This window comes from Podarcis pityusensis, assembly GCF_964106645.2.
Source record: "Podarcis pityusensis genome assembly, chromosome: 2".
In the NCBI taxonomy this organism is placed as follows: domain Eukaryota; kingdom Metazoa; phylum Chordata; class Lepidosauria; order Squamata; family Lacertidae; genus Podarcis; species Podarcis pityusensis.
In genome coordinates, this window is record NC_138029.1 from 103098645 (window position 1) to 103115032 (window position 16388).

General features: G+C 41.3%; 1 protein-coding gene across 8 annotated transcripts in view; it reads left to right on the top strand.

Annotated features, from left to right (window-relative positions):
- Positions 1 to 16388, top strand: part of CADPS (calcium dependent secretion activator) — a 348154-nt gene that overhangs the window by 245518 nt on the left and 86248 nt on the right. For all 8 annotated transcript variants that reach the window (XM_080995634.1, XM_080995627.1, XM_080995631.1 and 5 more), the window contains 2 exons: positions 2904 to 3060; positions 4952 to 5093. In XM_080995634.1, coding sequence (XP_080851760.1) covers positions 2904 to 3060; positions 4952 to 5093 — 299 coding nt within the window. The remainder of the gene's footprint in view (positions 1 to 2903; positions 3061 to 4951; positions 5094 to 16388) is intronic.

Below are 16388 nucleotides of genomic sequence, written 5' to 3' on the forward strand. Positions count from 1 at the left end.
TAAGTAGATGGCAAACTAAACTTTTCTTTGTTGGACTTTATTGTTGAGTAACACCATGTTACTTCTCTCGATTTGGAGAAAGAAGGAATGATATACTGTGATCACAGGGCAATAAGCTTGTCATGAATGAACAGACTTACTGAGTGCAAGCTGACTGCTACTTACAGAGTGAAAAACATTGTTCTTCAGAAATGACTGTGATCCTTTCTTCTGAATTTCTAAAGCATTAGCTCTCTTTCTCCCTTTTTCTTTTTTTAACTCATAGGTATGTTTATTATATGTGGACATTATTACTGCTGGGTTTCTTCCACCAATCCAGTGTAATTTATAACACAGTATTTTAGTCCAGAAGATAAAGCAAACCCTATAAAGATAACAAAAGCAATCGATAACCTGAACCAAACAAAGCAGAAAATTGTGAACACTGTGCAATATTTTGCCAGGGAAGAAATACAGAACTTTTTAGGATTACAATCCCTTGAAATCTCCGAAAGGAATCTGATGGGCCATTGTGGAAAGCAAAATGCTGGACTAGATGAACCTTTGGTGTGATCCAGCAGAACTCATCTGCATGAAATTTCCGTAATAACTAGTCTGTTAGAATTAAATTTCCCCTGAAAATCTGGATATGATGCAAATCAGATATTTGTGCAAATCTGATATCTGCAAAGGCGACATTAATAGAAAATAACAAAGCGATTATAGCAATTACATATAAAGTAATATAGAGCTCTTCATGTTAAAGTGTCATGGAACTATAATACTATATAGAGATTCAAATTTGTATAATCTTAAACCCTCGCACCATGCCTTGATATTTCATACTATGGATCCCTTGGCACATATCCACATAGGAGTTTTCTGTGGGAACCAGGACAAAAAAACCAAAAAGTATCTGAACAAAGAGAACCCCTCAAGACTTCCTGTTAAAAATTAATATAATCCATGTCATGGTGCACTGCTTGTAGTAAAAAAGAATGCCTGAGTAGGTTAAGGAATAGAATGTGAAAGTTGGCAATTTGGGCCCTTCAGTGAATCATTCGAATGTTGATTATAAATTTCTGTTAACGTCTTGAAAATAATGCATTGCAAAACAAAGTAGGGGTTCAGTCCATGTATTCATTTCTATTTGAACCGTTTCCCCCATCCACTGATTAAAATATACCATTGCAACTGACATGATTAGTCACTAACAATTTCTGTTCAGTTGTATGTACTTACTCATTTTATGCACAGTGTTTCTTAGCCACCTTCCAGCAAAAATGTCCACAAAACATTTCTAATTGAAGACATGTCTAACTGAAACAGTATAAAACAATCATTTAAAAGTACATAAATCAGCAATTGGAAATCTGCTGTTAACTCCAGAAATGACTGGCAGAATAAAGAGGTCTTCATCTGCTTCTGAAAAGAGCTTGGAGAAGAATACATAGATAGTACAAAACTAAGACATTCTCAAAGTAGGCCCAATGGATTTAAGCAGTGCTTTTTTCTGTAAAAAAATGTTTAGGAGTACTCTCATTTTCCTACTTATACTGAAATACTGCCCCTCAATGAGGCCAAACTTAGAATCACAAAATGTTTAGGGCTATGTGTACCCCTGCATTCCCCCAGGAAAAAAAAGCACTGGATTTGAGTCAGTTGTGGTTTTCTTGGTCCTTGATTTCAGTGGGTCTACTCTCTCTGAGTATGACCTAGTTGGATACAAACCATAGAACTCTCAGGGAAGCACATTCCATAACTCTGGGGCCACCACACAAAAGGCACTGCTCCTGTCGGATTGACAGTGTCACCTCCTCAGAGGATGGAACACAGAGCAGGACCGCATTGGCAGATTTTAAAATGGCTATTTAATCAAATATACTTAGCCTTTTCCTCACTTTCAAGTCTAACTTTTTTTTTCCCCTTGGTAAATGCTAATGACATTTTTTTACCTTGTATAAACACTAAGCTGTTGAATAGTTTCCGTATTGCCTAACAGTTACTGCACAAGGTCCTGTTGACAACTCCACTCATACTGCATGTTCCTCAGCAGAAGTGATTTTAAACACGCATGCATGTGTTCCAAACACATTCACATCTGAGTCATGTATGATGTGAATGTCACTTCAGAAAAGCTGTACAGTGAATTCTCGAGGACCCATGCGCATGACAAAAGAGTTACTTCACTGATATTTCTTGGTTTTCAACTTTAGATTTATTTCCTGCTGTAGGCACACCCTGGCTTGATGCTTGATGGTTCTTCTAATGCCAGCCTTCTAAAACTGGGTGGTAATTCTTCCATTCTAAGTGGGGCAAACCATCTTTAATTACTTTAAAACTTAAATGAGTTAAATTAAGGTAGGGATCTTTTTTAATTGACTGGTTGACTTTGCATCGTTAATGTGAGATGTTTTAGGGCCTGTCAGTTCCCGTGCAAGTGCTGTTCTCACATTGCAGTGGTCAGTCAGATTCTAGATGGATTTTTGATAGCATCGTAGGAAAGAAAAGGAGAAAACCCACAAACACAGTGAAGAAACTCCCAGATGTTTTATATTTTAGACAAAGAACTAGTTTACCCCTCTAGTAAATAGCATGATCTGAAAGGAATTGAATGGGTTATTGTAAACTGAACACGCATGCATCCTCTGTTGCATTACAGATATGTAGAGGAAGTATACAGATCTGATTCAACGCTCCTGGAGAAGTTCCTGCCCAAAAGTAGCAGGGGCTTGATGGATACACCATATCTGCACTATGCTAGCATTTTGTACTGCTGTTCTCTTTACAATAAAGCTAGTTTCCAGTAGGATCCCCATTAGTAGCTGTTGTTTTCAGAATGCCTATTACACGTGCGAAAATGCACTGTGGTTTAGGATATCACTAATACTTCTTTCACTTTTTCCCCCCTACTCCATTTAAAGGCCTTTGCTTGGTGGTCAGATTTAATGGTTGAGCATGCGGAAACCTTCCTTTCCTTGTTTGCGGTGGATATGGATGCTGCACTAGAGGTCCAGCCCCCAGATACCTGGGACAGCTTTCCACTCTTTCAACTTCTAAATGATTCGCTTCGTAGTGACTGTATGTATTGTATTTGGCCATTTAATGTTCCTTCTCTGATAGAGCAAAACAGTTGTTTTCTGGTTCTTTGTGGAATAAAAGTGGCCTTTGATCATTCGTTTGACTCTCAGTGGTTTTGAAAGAAAGGCATTATTGTTTATTCATACTCAGGAAACTATGTACCTTACATATGTAAACTCCTGCACAAAGACAGTATCAAACCTTTCTGTTGCCTCATTGAAACCAGCTTATAAATGAATAACACCAGCCAGTTATGCAGTTGGTTGGTGGTACTTGTTAGCAATGCTTTTTATTAGCATGACTGTGTTGAGGCCATCAATTTCAGTAGGTATACTCTGAGTAAACCTTAGCTGAATACGACTCTGTATGCATAATAAATGCAAGGGAGAACCACATGGGCCACTGCAGAGTTCTTTGAAGTTTCTACTTCAGTTGCTCATGCAACCAGAAAAAGAAGTCATGTTTCAAAGAGAAAATCAGCTTTGCTCTGTAGTAGCATGGACAGCTGTAGTGAAAACTTCAAAGAAGGAATGTGCAGAAGTTTCTAATGCATGTGCAGATCGCTGTGTTGGGTTTTTTTAGTTTAGTTTTGTTTATTATGGCTATCGTATCCTCCTTCCAATTTCTTCATGGCAATAGCTCATTAATGTAAGTTAGTGATTCCCAGCTGATGGATCAGAACAACCGTATTTTTCGCTCTATAAGACGCACCAGACCACAAGACACACCTGGTTTTTGGAGGAGGAAAACAAGAAAAAAAATATTCTGAATCTCAGAAGCCAGAACAGCAAGAGCGATCGCTGCGCAGTGAAAGCAGCAATCCCTCTTGCTGTTCTAGCTTCTGGGATAGCTATGCAGCCTGCATTCGCTCCATAAGACGCACACACATTTCCCCTTACTTTTTAGGAGGGAAAAAGTGAGTATTATAGAGCAAAAAATACGGTATCTTGTTAGGATGGGGAGACTACAACCCTCCAGATCCTGTTGCACTACAATTCCCATCATTCCTGACCATTGGCTATGCTGGCTGGAGCTGATGGGAGCTAGAGTCCTGCACTGTCTAAAGAGCCACAGATTCCCAAACTCTGATCTAGGTTGTGGGAACCTACAGGCAGAGTGTGTCGCACATTGCGTGGCAAAAAGCTGTGAGTGGGATTGGTGTCTGAAGAGGGTTGAAAGGTGAATCTTAAATAAAGACAAATGTCTGTGAAATAACATTTGAGCTTGCATCTTACAAATTTCATTATGAGCACTGGATGCAAGCCTAAGGACATTCTATACCACGAACCTCAACCCATTTAAGACTGCAGTTAAACCCTATTTAATACAGTTGGGTTTACTACCAAGCAGACCTACATCAGGTTGTGTTGCACATGTTGCAGTTTCCCTTCAAGGACACGTAGAAGCCGTAGTTCCGAAGAGCAGGATGCAGGGATTTTTCATGGCATTTTCCACACTCATAAAAAAACTACAGTTCCCATGATGCCTTCGTATTGAGTTTATATCTGTTGTTTATATGGGATCAAAGATCCAAGGATTTAAAGTGACGCATCTAAGGAAGTCTTAATCGGTACAAAGCATCTTCAGCATTTTGTACCCGGTACTAAGAACACAACTGTTTTGCTAATACCTGTGTTGCCACTAATGAGTATGATTTTATTGTTTGCTCGTTTGAAGAAAGATGGTAATATTGCAGTTACTAGCCTCATAAGAATCACAGAAATGTAGAGTAGATGGTTTGGTAGCTTTTGTTTGGCAGGACCTTTTGTATCTGAATTGTTTTGCCCTGTAAAGTATTGTTTTGAGCTCAAAAATTTATACTGTGTGATAAATATGACAGACTGGGTTGCTGCGAAAAACTTCTTACCATGCTTTTATTTATTTATTCTAGATAACTTGTGCAATGGAAAATACCACAAACATCTTCAAGACCTGTTTGCCCCACTTGTTGTTAGATATGTCGATCTCATGGAATCCTCAATTGCACAGTCAATTCACAGGGGATTTGAGCGGGAGTCATGGGAGCCAGTAAAGTAAGGAAACCTCCTTTGATACAATTGGAGTTTTCGGGTACAAGAGGACTCATACGCAGATGAATTAGTAAAACAGTAGATGCTCTGTGAATGTTTTTTGTTTGGGTGCAAAAAATATAAGGTCTTGAAAGAGAAGTCCACTGGTTTTATGGAAGACTTTATAGATACTCTGCGGTATATTATGCATTGTTAATTTTTAATTATTTGCATTCTGGAATGCAAAGGTAGATCATGAGTGAAAGTTCTCTCATTTGTCTCTTTTCGCTCTTTATAGCCCAACTATTGAACACTTAAGCATAGTGCTGTGTATTTCACTAAGCGATACTAACCACTTATGATATGACATAGGAAAAGCTGAATCATGGGTCAGCTGGTGGTTGTAGCTTCTTTCCATTAACTCTTGCTAGTGCTTGGGACAAGTGGTAGGATTCGCCTTGCTGCTTGGAAGGATGAGGAAGATGGCCAAGTCACTCAGGGCTGAGATAATTCTTTTCAGAGTATTCTTTGAGTTGATAGACAGGGCCAGTGACATGGTTCCTTGCCACCTGGCTCTTGGCCTCAGCTTGCAGATAATGGCATTCCTGCAGGTGATGTGGGACAAAACTGCTAAGAAGCAGCTCCTACCCCACTGCCAGTAATGCATAAATGAACCTTACATCTAAGACTCAAGCCTAAATCCAGGTACTCAAGAGTAACTAAACTAGTTTGTGCACCTGAGCCTTATGGTTCTAACCTGCAACACTTATTTTCCTTATGAGAGAAGTAGGGGAAAACTTATTCTTTTCCATATTCAGTTAAGGCTGATGCCTAGGTTGGGTTACAAATGCATTATTATTGTTATTTTTGTTGTTGTTATATCAAAAATGTGATGGTATGTAAAAAGCCTGATCTTAGACCTGATACCATTGAGTGGTTCTCTAATAACTGTCGTGTTCCCAGTACTCATGTGAACTGACTCTGAGTTTCTTACTGGGAAGCAATTTCTACTTTTGACCTACCATCAAGCAAAAAGCATTCAGAAAAAAAGATGGAAGCTTTCAGGGAAATTTGCCCAAAGGTGGAATTGCGTGTTACTTGCCAAGACATGTAATGAAATGGTGAAAACCACCTCTAAGGGGCAAATGTGGGGAGGCTCTTTTCACCAAAGAAAACTGGTTCTTGTCTCAAAACATGTTTGGAAAATACATTAATAGTTGCACCATAAAAATTGTGTTTTACATTTTATTTTAGGCAACAATACTGAAACATATACTTGAGAAATAGTGCACTTTGTAGTTTTAAATGAATTTAGATTTTATTTTATTTTAACATGCCATTCGGTCTATTAGGTCCAAGCCAGAGTCCACAATTTATTTATTCCACATTAGTTCCATGATCTGCATAATTGAGTTGTGGTTTGCAGTCACTTTTTTTTCCCCCTGCACATGTTCTCTTTCTTATAAAAGTCTGCTGCTTTTGAATAGTAATCTCTGTTTCTAAATTAATTCAGGGATATTTAATTGTATTACAGTCGCTTACCTTGTGCATGAAGATCTATTGATTTTAGTGGTAATGTTGTGCAGGAAAGCTGTGCAGGGCTTTCTCTTTATATGTTATCTTTAAAAGTTGTATAAAGGTGGATTTTTTTAGAAATGCCCTTCAAGCCTAACATGGCCACACTCCAGTAGCAGCTGGCATATTGAAGTGCCATTGGTTTCAGCCAGAGACTTGAGGATGTAGTTAACTCTCCTGTTAAATTCTAAGGGAATTAAACGTGTGTCTTTGGCTGAATCATGCCACGTGGTGCAGGCGGTGGAGGGATTACACTCGTCTATTTATACCAATCTTTTGTCAACTTCACTAAATTCTTACACTGGATTTGTATTTAAGGGTATGTGCCATTTTTGATTTGCAAACGAAAATGTAAATTCATGAAGACTTTGTTGAATTTTGAATATGCTGGTGAAAAGAGAGTGATCCAAATCAGAAACAGGTGGTGCTGCTTGATGGGGAGAATGGTGCCAACAAGTGGAAGAGGAACATAGAAGCTGCCATATACTGATTTGAACCACTGGTCCATCTAGCTCAGACACCAGCCATGGTTCTCCTGGACTTCAGACAGCAGCCTCCCCCAGCCCATAACTGAAATATGAAATAAAGCAATTGCAGTAAAACAACATGGCAATTAAAACGGGAGACACCAAAGGACACCAAGGAGTGCAGATCTTTGGACTGGCCACAGAGCACTGCCACCAGACTGCACACATCTGGGCACTCTAGTTGTGCCCTAACAAACTTGGCAACATTGCAGGCAATTCTGGAGCACACCTCACAGATCTTACATGCAGTCGCCTAAGCCATCTTCGGCTGGCCCTGGTGATTCCCAGGCTGTTTACTCTGGATGAGTTCTGCAAGCCAGTAGAGTTGTCTACTGCAGGAGATTCCAGACTGCTTTACTTTTGCAAGCAGTCGTCCTATTTCATTACATCTTTGAGAAGAAAAGGCTAAGGAGTAAACCCTACACAAATCCGGAGTCTCAAATATTGTTGAATGGCATCTTATACTCCTCTTTCCGGCAACTCCTGCAGCCAAGCTGGTGCCAAATGCATTGCTCTGCTTTCCTTTAGACCACACTGGCGATGCCAATAAGAGGGTCTTGTCCTCTGGTCACCCCTGGACCTCCATACACACTGCCCAGGCTTGTGCCCTGGACAGATCACTTTGGTGCTGCTAATGCAGCAAAAACAACACAGGAGGCAGCAGTTATGATATACTGGTCTCTGCAGCCATAGCAGGCTCTATCATTCTCCAGCAGTCTGACTTCACCCCTGGAGGCGCACTCCATTGTCTCTCAAGACAGACAGGTGCCAACAACAACAACAACCTGTTCTGAACATCATTAAGAAGTCATCCTGTCTTTCAGGAGGATCCACTCAGCAGCCATTTACTCTTCTGACATAGGAAGAAGGGGAGCAGGATGGACTGCCTTTTCTCCTTTCAGGACTCAGCTTGCCATATCATAGCATGTTGTGTAGGAGGAGCTTTATTTCAGTCAGAGTTCTTCCCACCTACCACTGAGACAAAGACTCAGAATCCCGTTGCTAATTACAGTGGTACTTTGTACAGAGAGGCTGCCTCCCCTGCTCTTGGAGTCCAGCCATAGACTGAATGCTGGGATGAGGGACCTGGGGAAGTCCAGATGTCATTGGACTCCAGCTCCCATTAGTCCCAGACAGCAAGGCCAGTAGGTATGGTAGTCCAAGAACTTTTGAAAGGCCACAGATTCCTCATCCCTGGTGCAATCACCATAAGCCAATGATTGGAAGCCACTGCTTTAGCATATCTAGGGTTTTCAGCCTTAGTTAATAACAAAGCTAACAATGTGACCTCCATTCAGTGTAAATTATTATCAGCAAATATTCGCTTCCCATTCGAGAGAATTGGAGAAAAGCTTTCAACTTTATCTGGAAGAGAAAGCAAGAGATGCATATGTCTCACGGAGCCTTCTGCTATCTTGCTTTGAATCATTAGGTCAAATTGTGTGGATGGAATCTCATTACCTCTCGCAGGCCAAGAAGTTCTATCACAACACAGAGTCTTTAGAATAGACCTTTTGACATGCCTGCCTGCAAATCAAGGTTGAAATATATGGCACTTTATTTAACCTAACCAGATGGCTCTATAAGAGATTGTAGATTTTTTTAAAAAAATCCATTGCAAAATGCTGCAGAGCACCTTTGAAATTGACTCGAGCCATACATAGAGATAAGCGTTGAAAGCAATGAAGAGTCCCTACAAATGCTGTATAAATATGCCTCTCTTTGTTTTATTTTATTATTGCTATTATTTTACTCATTCTGCAAAAGCTGCAAACCTTATCAAGATGAGTCGTCTTGCTTTTTGAAAGGTTTGCACAGCTTGGTTACTGTGGACAAAACCATGCAGGGGAAATTAATCGAAGCAAGGCAGCAACCCTAACACAATTTTCCAAAACACTGAATATGCAAGATAAATCTATTCTCTGGAGATTAAACGCAGACAGTCACATGAGGTAAGGGATCAAAGCAACAGCACCTTTGGACTCATTGCTTGATGAGCTCCATGGTATTCAGCAACCACCCAGATATCAATGCACTGAGGAATTTGGTCCACAGAACTTGGCTCATCTGGAGCAAGGTCACAGTACACAGGTCAGCTACCACACGAGAAAGGGTAGCAGGACAAGCATGTTAGCTCCACCCCCATCCACATCCATTTTCATCAGCTGCCTTGAGTTGGAAGGTGACTTTCTGCAGCAGAGAGCCTCCTGTATCTATGCGTGCTTCCTGTGTGTTTTGGGGCACAGAGCAGGTAAAGCTAACATACTTGTTCTTGCTGGAGCCCCCTCACTCACACCTACATACAGGGCAACTTGCCTGTGTACATAATGCCTGAATAGGGCTTGTGTGCCCTTTACAGGAAATCATTTAAGAAAAATGCATCATTTTCATTAATACTGTACTTTCATGCAATTTGATGTCATTGTTAAGAGTAATGACTACCAAAGAAATAAATTTTAAAAATTATAAAGCAAAGTTCAAACCTGGGGGGGGGGGAGGATAGGCTGTAGGCCCTGAGAAAGAGAGCATCAGTACTCACCAAAAAAGCCTTTCTCATATTTCGTCCAGCACATGGTGCCCAGAACTTTCCATATACCACATTTTTTCGTCTATAACACACCCCAATGTATAAGACGCCCCCTATTTTGGGGGTCTCAGATTTAAGAAAATGGGGGGAGATGGGAGATGGTCCCATGTATAAGACACCCCCTGATTTTTAACATTTTTAGGGGGGGACCTAGTCTTATACATGGAAAAATACGGTATCTCTGAGGAGACCATATGTAATTGGTCTCCCCACATCTGGGACTGTAAGGTGGTCCCTGCGCCAGCCTTCCAACAGCCTTCGGAATTGGAAGTAATTGCAGGGGGCGGGGAACCGGAGGAATTTACTAAAGATGGTGGTTGTAGCTACATGCAAGGACATGGTTGTAGTGGCTAACTCCCGGTTCTTAAGGGATACAAGGTATGGCAGGACCTCTCATGCCTGAGGGGAGTCTGGGCCCACCCCGGCATGAGACCTAAAGGCTTCAAAGGAAGACGATGCCCTGGAGTAAGCTTGGAATGTGGAAGGCGCAATGGACTGTAATACTCCCTGCATCACACCGTGCCTCCAAGTGCCCACAGGTCCTCAGGAAACGGCCCTGACTCCAACTGAGCCCCGGGTGCCAGAGCTCAAAAGCGATCCTCCTGAAATTGAGACAGTGTCCGCTGTGCTATTACCGAGCCCTGGAACAAAACTGGCTGAAAAGGAGATGTTAGCCAGCTGGAGCACAAATGCCCATAACAACCTCAGGTCCAGCCAGAAGGACAGCTTGGCCAGAACCCTCACCACCACTTGATTGTCAGACCCTGAAGTTCCGGCATTCCTCAACCCAGATATGTACAGCCACCAGGATGGGGAAGAATTCTAGGAAGGTAAGGTCGCATGTGATCCTTTCTCCCTCCAATGAGCAGGCCATGGCTGGGAGCACCAACAACCCTTGAAGTAGACCCCGAAGCCTAGGCTGCTGGAGGCATCGGAATGGGCCTGGGAATTGTGGCGAGTGACCAATAGAACCTGCCAGAAGGAAACCTCATTGTATGCTTGCAGGAATACCGACCACACAGCTGACGGTAAGCAGTCCTTACCTTGCTCCCTCATGGAAGTCAGTGGTCGTTCTGGCTGCCTTGCCCTCCCCTAGCAGTAGCCAAGCTTGCTGTCGGCTACGCACAAGCAAGCACAGGACCCATATCTGCCCCATGGGTATTAGACAATCTGCATCACAATTTGACTGCAGCACAAGGGATACTTTTATAAGAGAGAAATGTGTGCAGTGATATTTAGAAGCATTGTCATTTTTCACGCGTGCCGTTCTGTGGCTCTAGTAACACCCAGGTGCTATTACTGTTAGGTGCAACTCCGATAACTTGGCTGAAACTTCAAATCAGATAATTAGATGTGTAAATAAGATCAGTTGCCCCTGCCAAAAAAAAAAAAGTCCAAATAGAGAAGCTCCGAAATAGACTTTGCTTACATATACTGCAGTATTTTAGTTTACTGTGAAAAAGAAACTGAGTTGTAATATGGCTTTTAAAAGAAATGGAATAAAAAGGTATGTGTGGACACAGCACCATATAACAACATTGCATTAATACTTGACTGCGAGGGAGGAAAATATTTTATTAATAGTAAACCTCTTGGGTGATACCCAACATTACTCATACTCAGAGTATACCCATTTAAATCAGTAAGTATGACTAATATTGCTTGTCACTGTAAAACTACAGTAATGCACGTTTTATTAGTTGAACACTGAATACCCAGTGTCTTTTAAATATTATTATAAGCATCTTTTTTAAAAAATGTATTTATATGTGATTGACAAGCTTAAGTTGCTTTTCTTCATGAATTTACATGCCTTCAATTAATTTCTTAACATTTGATGTCCAACTGAATATGCCTATCAATCTTGGAATTTGTAACAGATTCTCAGCCATTCTGAGAACTCATTTCCAATTTGGATTAAGAGGCATTCATTTGCCTGTGTTAAAGGGTTATGCAATATTTTAGGTTGCAAACAAATTGCAAATCGGCATATAATTATGAAATAAGCAGGTCCCACTGAAAAGTCCATAATTGCCTTCTGGATTGCAGCCTTAACTAGAAAAATAAAACCACCAGATTGGAGGCAACAGTTCCATTAATTAAAACACAGTGGATTGGATCCTTACTTAAGAGTAGACCTCATTACAGTCAATGGGACTTAAGTCAGTCATGAGTATCATAGGTCCCATTGGTTTCAATGGACTACTCTAATTATGACAAAGTCTAGATCTAGCTGTATTTAAGAACATATCTCTTCTTTCCCCCTTTCATGGGTGCCAGAGGAAGGCCTCAAGATTTCCATTGTACTCATCGGTGTCTTGTTGGTGACCTAAGGTGATATCCAACTAAGTCGTACTACTAATCAATTTCAGTGGGTCTACTCAGAGTATCGCTGGATCTCATCCTTCCCTCCACCCATATGCCAAACCTTGCTACTCTATTATAGTTGAAGCAGAAGGGATTTTTCACTTGGTGGTGACTCAACATTCTGCATCTGGAATGGTTTGAAAACATTGCATCCTATTTACATGGAGTAAAAGCAACACAAATACATACCTGGGCAAAAGTGGCTTGGAAAAACAGCCGAACACACAGAGGTTCACTGCACAAAAAATCTAATTCAGTACCAGTTTTGTGTCAGTGTCTGTATTCAAATACATCGGCTGGGATCCAAACAAAGAATAGGTGTGCACAGAGCAGAATCATAGACGCACAACCAGAGTTTTGCTTTTAGGTTTCCACGGAACGTTTTCACATAGGCCTGTCCTTTGCACATGCATACCACTTCTTTGAACCCTTAGCCTTAGATGCACTTTCCCTGTGACATCCCACTTGAGATTATACTAAAATGTGGGCTGTTTAATACGGCTGTAGCCAGTGTGCTGCCCTACAGGTGTAGGAGCAGCCAGCACGGAGTGATGATGCCACACTACTGCCTTCCTGAGAGTGGCATCATTGTGGCTTACCAAGGTTAGAAGCAGAGCAGGACGGTGGCAAGGTCAGTGCTTTGCTGGTGCAAGCTGCCGCCTCGATGTTGCTGCCACCCTGCCCAGACCGGTCATGGTGAGTGGCAGCGTTGCCACTGTCGGGAGAACAATGGTGTAGCGCCATCCCACTGTGCCAGCCTTTGCTGGCTGTTAGGCTACAATTCTCATGATCTCTGACATTTGGCCTCTAGCTGTGGTTGATGGGAGTTAAAGCCCAACAACTTCAGGAGGACACAGCATTGGCTTCCTGTGGTGTCAGTCACATTTTGGCATGGGACAAGGAGATGATGCCAATCAAAAATAAAAGAAATTGATATGCAAAATGTTGACCACCCTCGCATACCAGTAAATTTCTCAAGTGTACAGTTCTTTCTATGACTTTAATCTGATCGCTGGGATTTGCTTTCATAATGAAACTGCAAGGAATTTCTGAATTAATCTTGCTCTGTTGTGGGTGGTATATAATTGTATGGAGAAGAGTTTCATTTCTCTTTAAGCTGGGCAGATGGTAGTTAAATCATTTTGCTTTTTATATATAAAAAAATGAATGATATGAGAGTATATCTTTCTTACTGTCATCTCTGGAATATGTCTGCTATAACCAGCTGTCCTCAGTGAGCATTGTTTATGTCTAAAATGTTTGTTTCCTGTTGAGAGCATCATAAAAATCCTCAGAGAGTGAATTTCTAGGTACCAAAACTGCAAGATGTTTTCACTCGTGAGGTCATTATTCTGGTCACATCTGTTTCATCAGATGAAGCGTCTACAGTCACTAACCCTCCCGTGTGTATTTTTATGGAATATGTATTTTATTACATGATAATGTCTTCAATAGAGAGAGTCAGTCAAATCACATTTCAGGTACCAGGCCTGCTGGAATCATAGCTCTCATTGTAGTGATAAACTTTTATCTAGGCTCCACTGCACCACTTCAGATGAGTACATGACCGAATGCTTCTCTATACAAAAAAATGCCCCCCTCTCCAAGTAGTTATCATAAAGCAGGGTTTCAGCCTAGCTTTCTTCCTGGTTTGTTATATACAGGGGATTTCCTGGCATGGAGGAGTATTCAGTTATGTGAGCCACTTCCTGCAGTCAAATGCTGCTGGTCAGACATGGTTTTTACCACTCCTTTGGGAGCCAGGTATTAGGCTAAGAGGTTGCACTTGCTCATCAGAGTGTTCTTGTTTGGTTTTTTCCTCCAGTAGCCCCAGAAAACTTATCACCTTGTTGTCAATTAACATTATTAATTGGGAATGGGATCATGAGATCATAGAATTGTAGAGTTGGAAGGGACCCCAAGGGTTATCTGGTCCAACTTCCTGCAATGCAGGAATCTCAGCCAAAGCATCCATGACAGATGGCCATCCAACCTCTGCTTAAAAACCTCCAAGGAAGGAAAGTCCATCACCTCCTGTGGGAGTCTGTTCCCCTATAGGACAGTTCTTCCCATTCACAGCAGGGGCTTCTAATTTTGCTCTAGAGGTTAGCCGATTCCATATTTAAGTCATGGGGAATATATGAGAATAATGGGTGGAAGTCAGCGCAGCACTAAGGAGCTTTTTCCGTCAGTGCAAACATTTATGATTGCCGCATGGAATTATCTCCCTCTCCTCCCCACTGCGTACTGTCCTGGCAGTTCTCCTGCCCCTCCTGAGCAGATTTGGAGTAGGTGAAGCTCCCTTTCACTAGTGGGAATCCTTGTGTTGGCTTTCACTAGCAGAACTGATTAGCTGAATGCACATCACGCTGAAAAAATGTACCCAAATCTCATTGTGTCCCAGAGCACTAAAAAGTGCTTCTCTATTATTACTACTGCTGCTACTACTACTATTACTATTATTAATCATATATGTATGTTACTATTGCTAATCCTGATCTGCAGTCTGGGGCTGAAGTAGGTTTAGAACTCATATTTCAAGTCTATAGGGTAGCAAATCCTCAATCGTACAAGCTCATTCCTTCAGGCATTCGTTTTGTCACTAGAATTAGGAACGAAAATGTGAGTATAGATTGCATAACAATCCCCAGAAAAGAAAAGAAAAATTAAAGATCCACAGCCCTGCACATATTTAATTTGGGAGTAAATTTCATAGAATACATTACAACTTATATCTGAGTAGACATACATAGAACTGCAGCATAAGGATGCAATCCTTGGCACATTTATTGGGAGTAAGTCCTGTGAAATCAGCAGACCTTAGCTCTTGTTTATATTCATAAAACTAGACTTCATGGATGTAATCCTAGACCCCCTTACTTGAAAGTAAACTCTGTTGAATTCAGAGGGACTTACTCCAGAGTAAATGCACACAGGATTGGGATGAATAGTTTTTCTCCAGTCTAGAAGTCTGCTGTAATTTCTCACGCTACTGGAAAATCAGCCTTGGATTCCTGAAGCCAGTTCAATCAGAAAACCCTATGCAAATCCAGAGTGGAGTCTCTAAGATGGTTGGATGGTGTCTTGTACTCCTATTTCTGGCAACTTCTGCAACCAAGCTGGTGCCAAATGTATTTCTCTCATTTCCTTTTCCACATCAGCTGCTGGAAAATCAGCCTTGGATTCCTGAAGCCAGATCAGTCAGAACATTTACAAGTCTCCCTGGGTTCTGGTGGCTCCACAAGCTTCCCCTACCCTCTGTGCCACAGGCCAGGAGATCTCTGCACCTGCTTACAAATCCCCTAAGGAGGCTTACAAATCCCCTATAGTTCAGTTCCGCTGTGGACAGAACCACACATGCACCACCCAATTCTGTTTTGAGCAGAGTTTGGTGATAATCGCTATCAACGAACAATAAGTAACTTTCTGTGACTGCCAAAGATAACACATGCATGTAAGGATTCTCTGTTCACTTGGATGGGAAAGACAGCTTTGTGTGTGCATTCCCACTCAACTGAAATAAATGGGAAATCCTGCTTTAAGTATAGGAGCTCTCATCAAGTTCTTATGGCCACATAGAAACATAGGATCAGGGATTTATTTGTGTATGCCCAAATTTAAGGTTGTTGAGCTATTTTTAGTACTGCCCAAAGTTCTTGAGCTTTTTGTCAAGATCGTTTTTGAGCTAATTTTTATGTAAAATCTGCAAAAACTGCATTACCGACCTGGGCTGCCATGTGTCCAGAATTTCCCAGTATTCTGGATATGTCCGGGAAATCCTGGACATATGGCAAACCTACTCAAATTGTAGGAAGTGTTTGTTTCAGTCGCTGAGAGTTTGAATACTGTCCCCTGAGTCCGTAACAAAAAAATGTATTTATATGGAGAAAGGAAGTTCAAATTCGATATTCATTGGCTATTCCTATTTTAAAAAAACAAACAAACCATCATTTAAAATAATATTCCTCTTGAAACTTATAGTGCAATCCCTATGCATATTTACTCAGAAGTACGTCCCGCTGTGTCCAATGGGGCTTACTCCCTAGTAAAGTGTATATGGGACTGCGGCCTTAGGGTAACTATGTCATTATGTCCTCCCTGTTGTACATTTGGATCCCTGAAGTACGTTCCCTCCTTGTAAATAGGAACCAGTCTCTGTGCTTTGAAAAGTCCTCAGGATCTATGTAGGTTACGTCCTTCTGTATTGATGTTTTAATTTGCTACTTTATAAACGTCTCTTCTTTCGTTTTCGTCCTGGCTCTC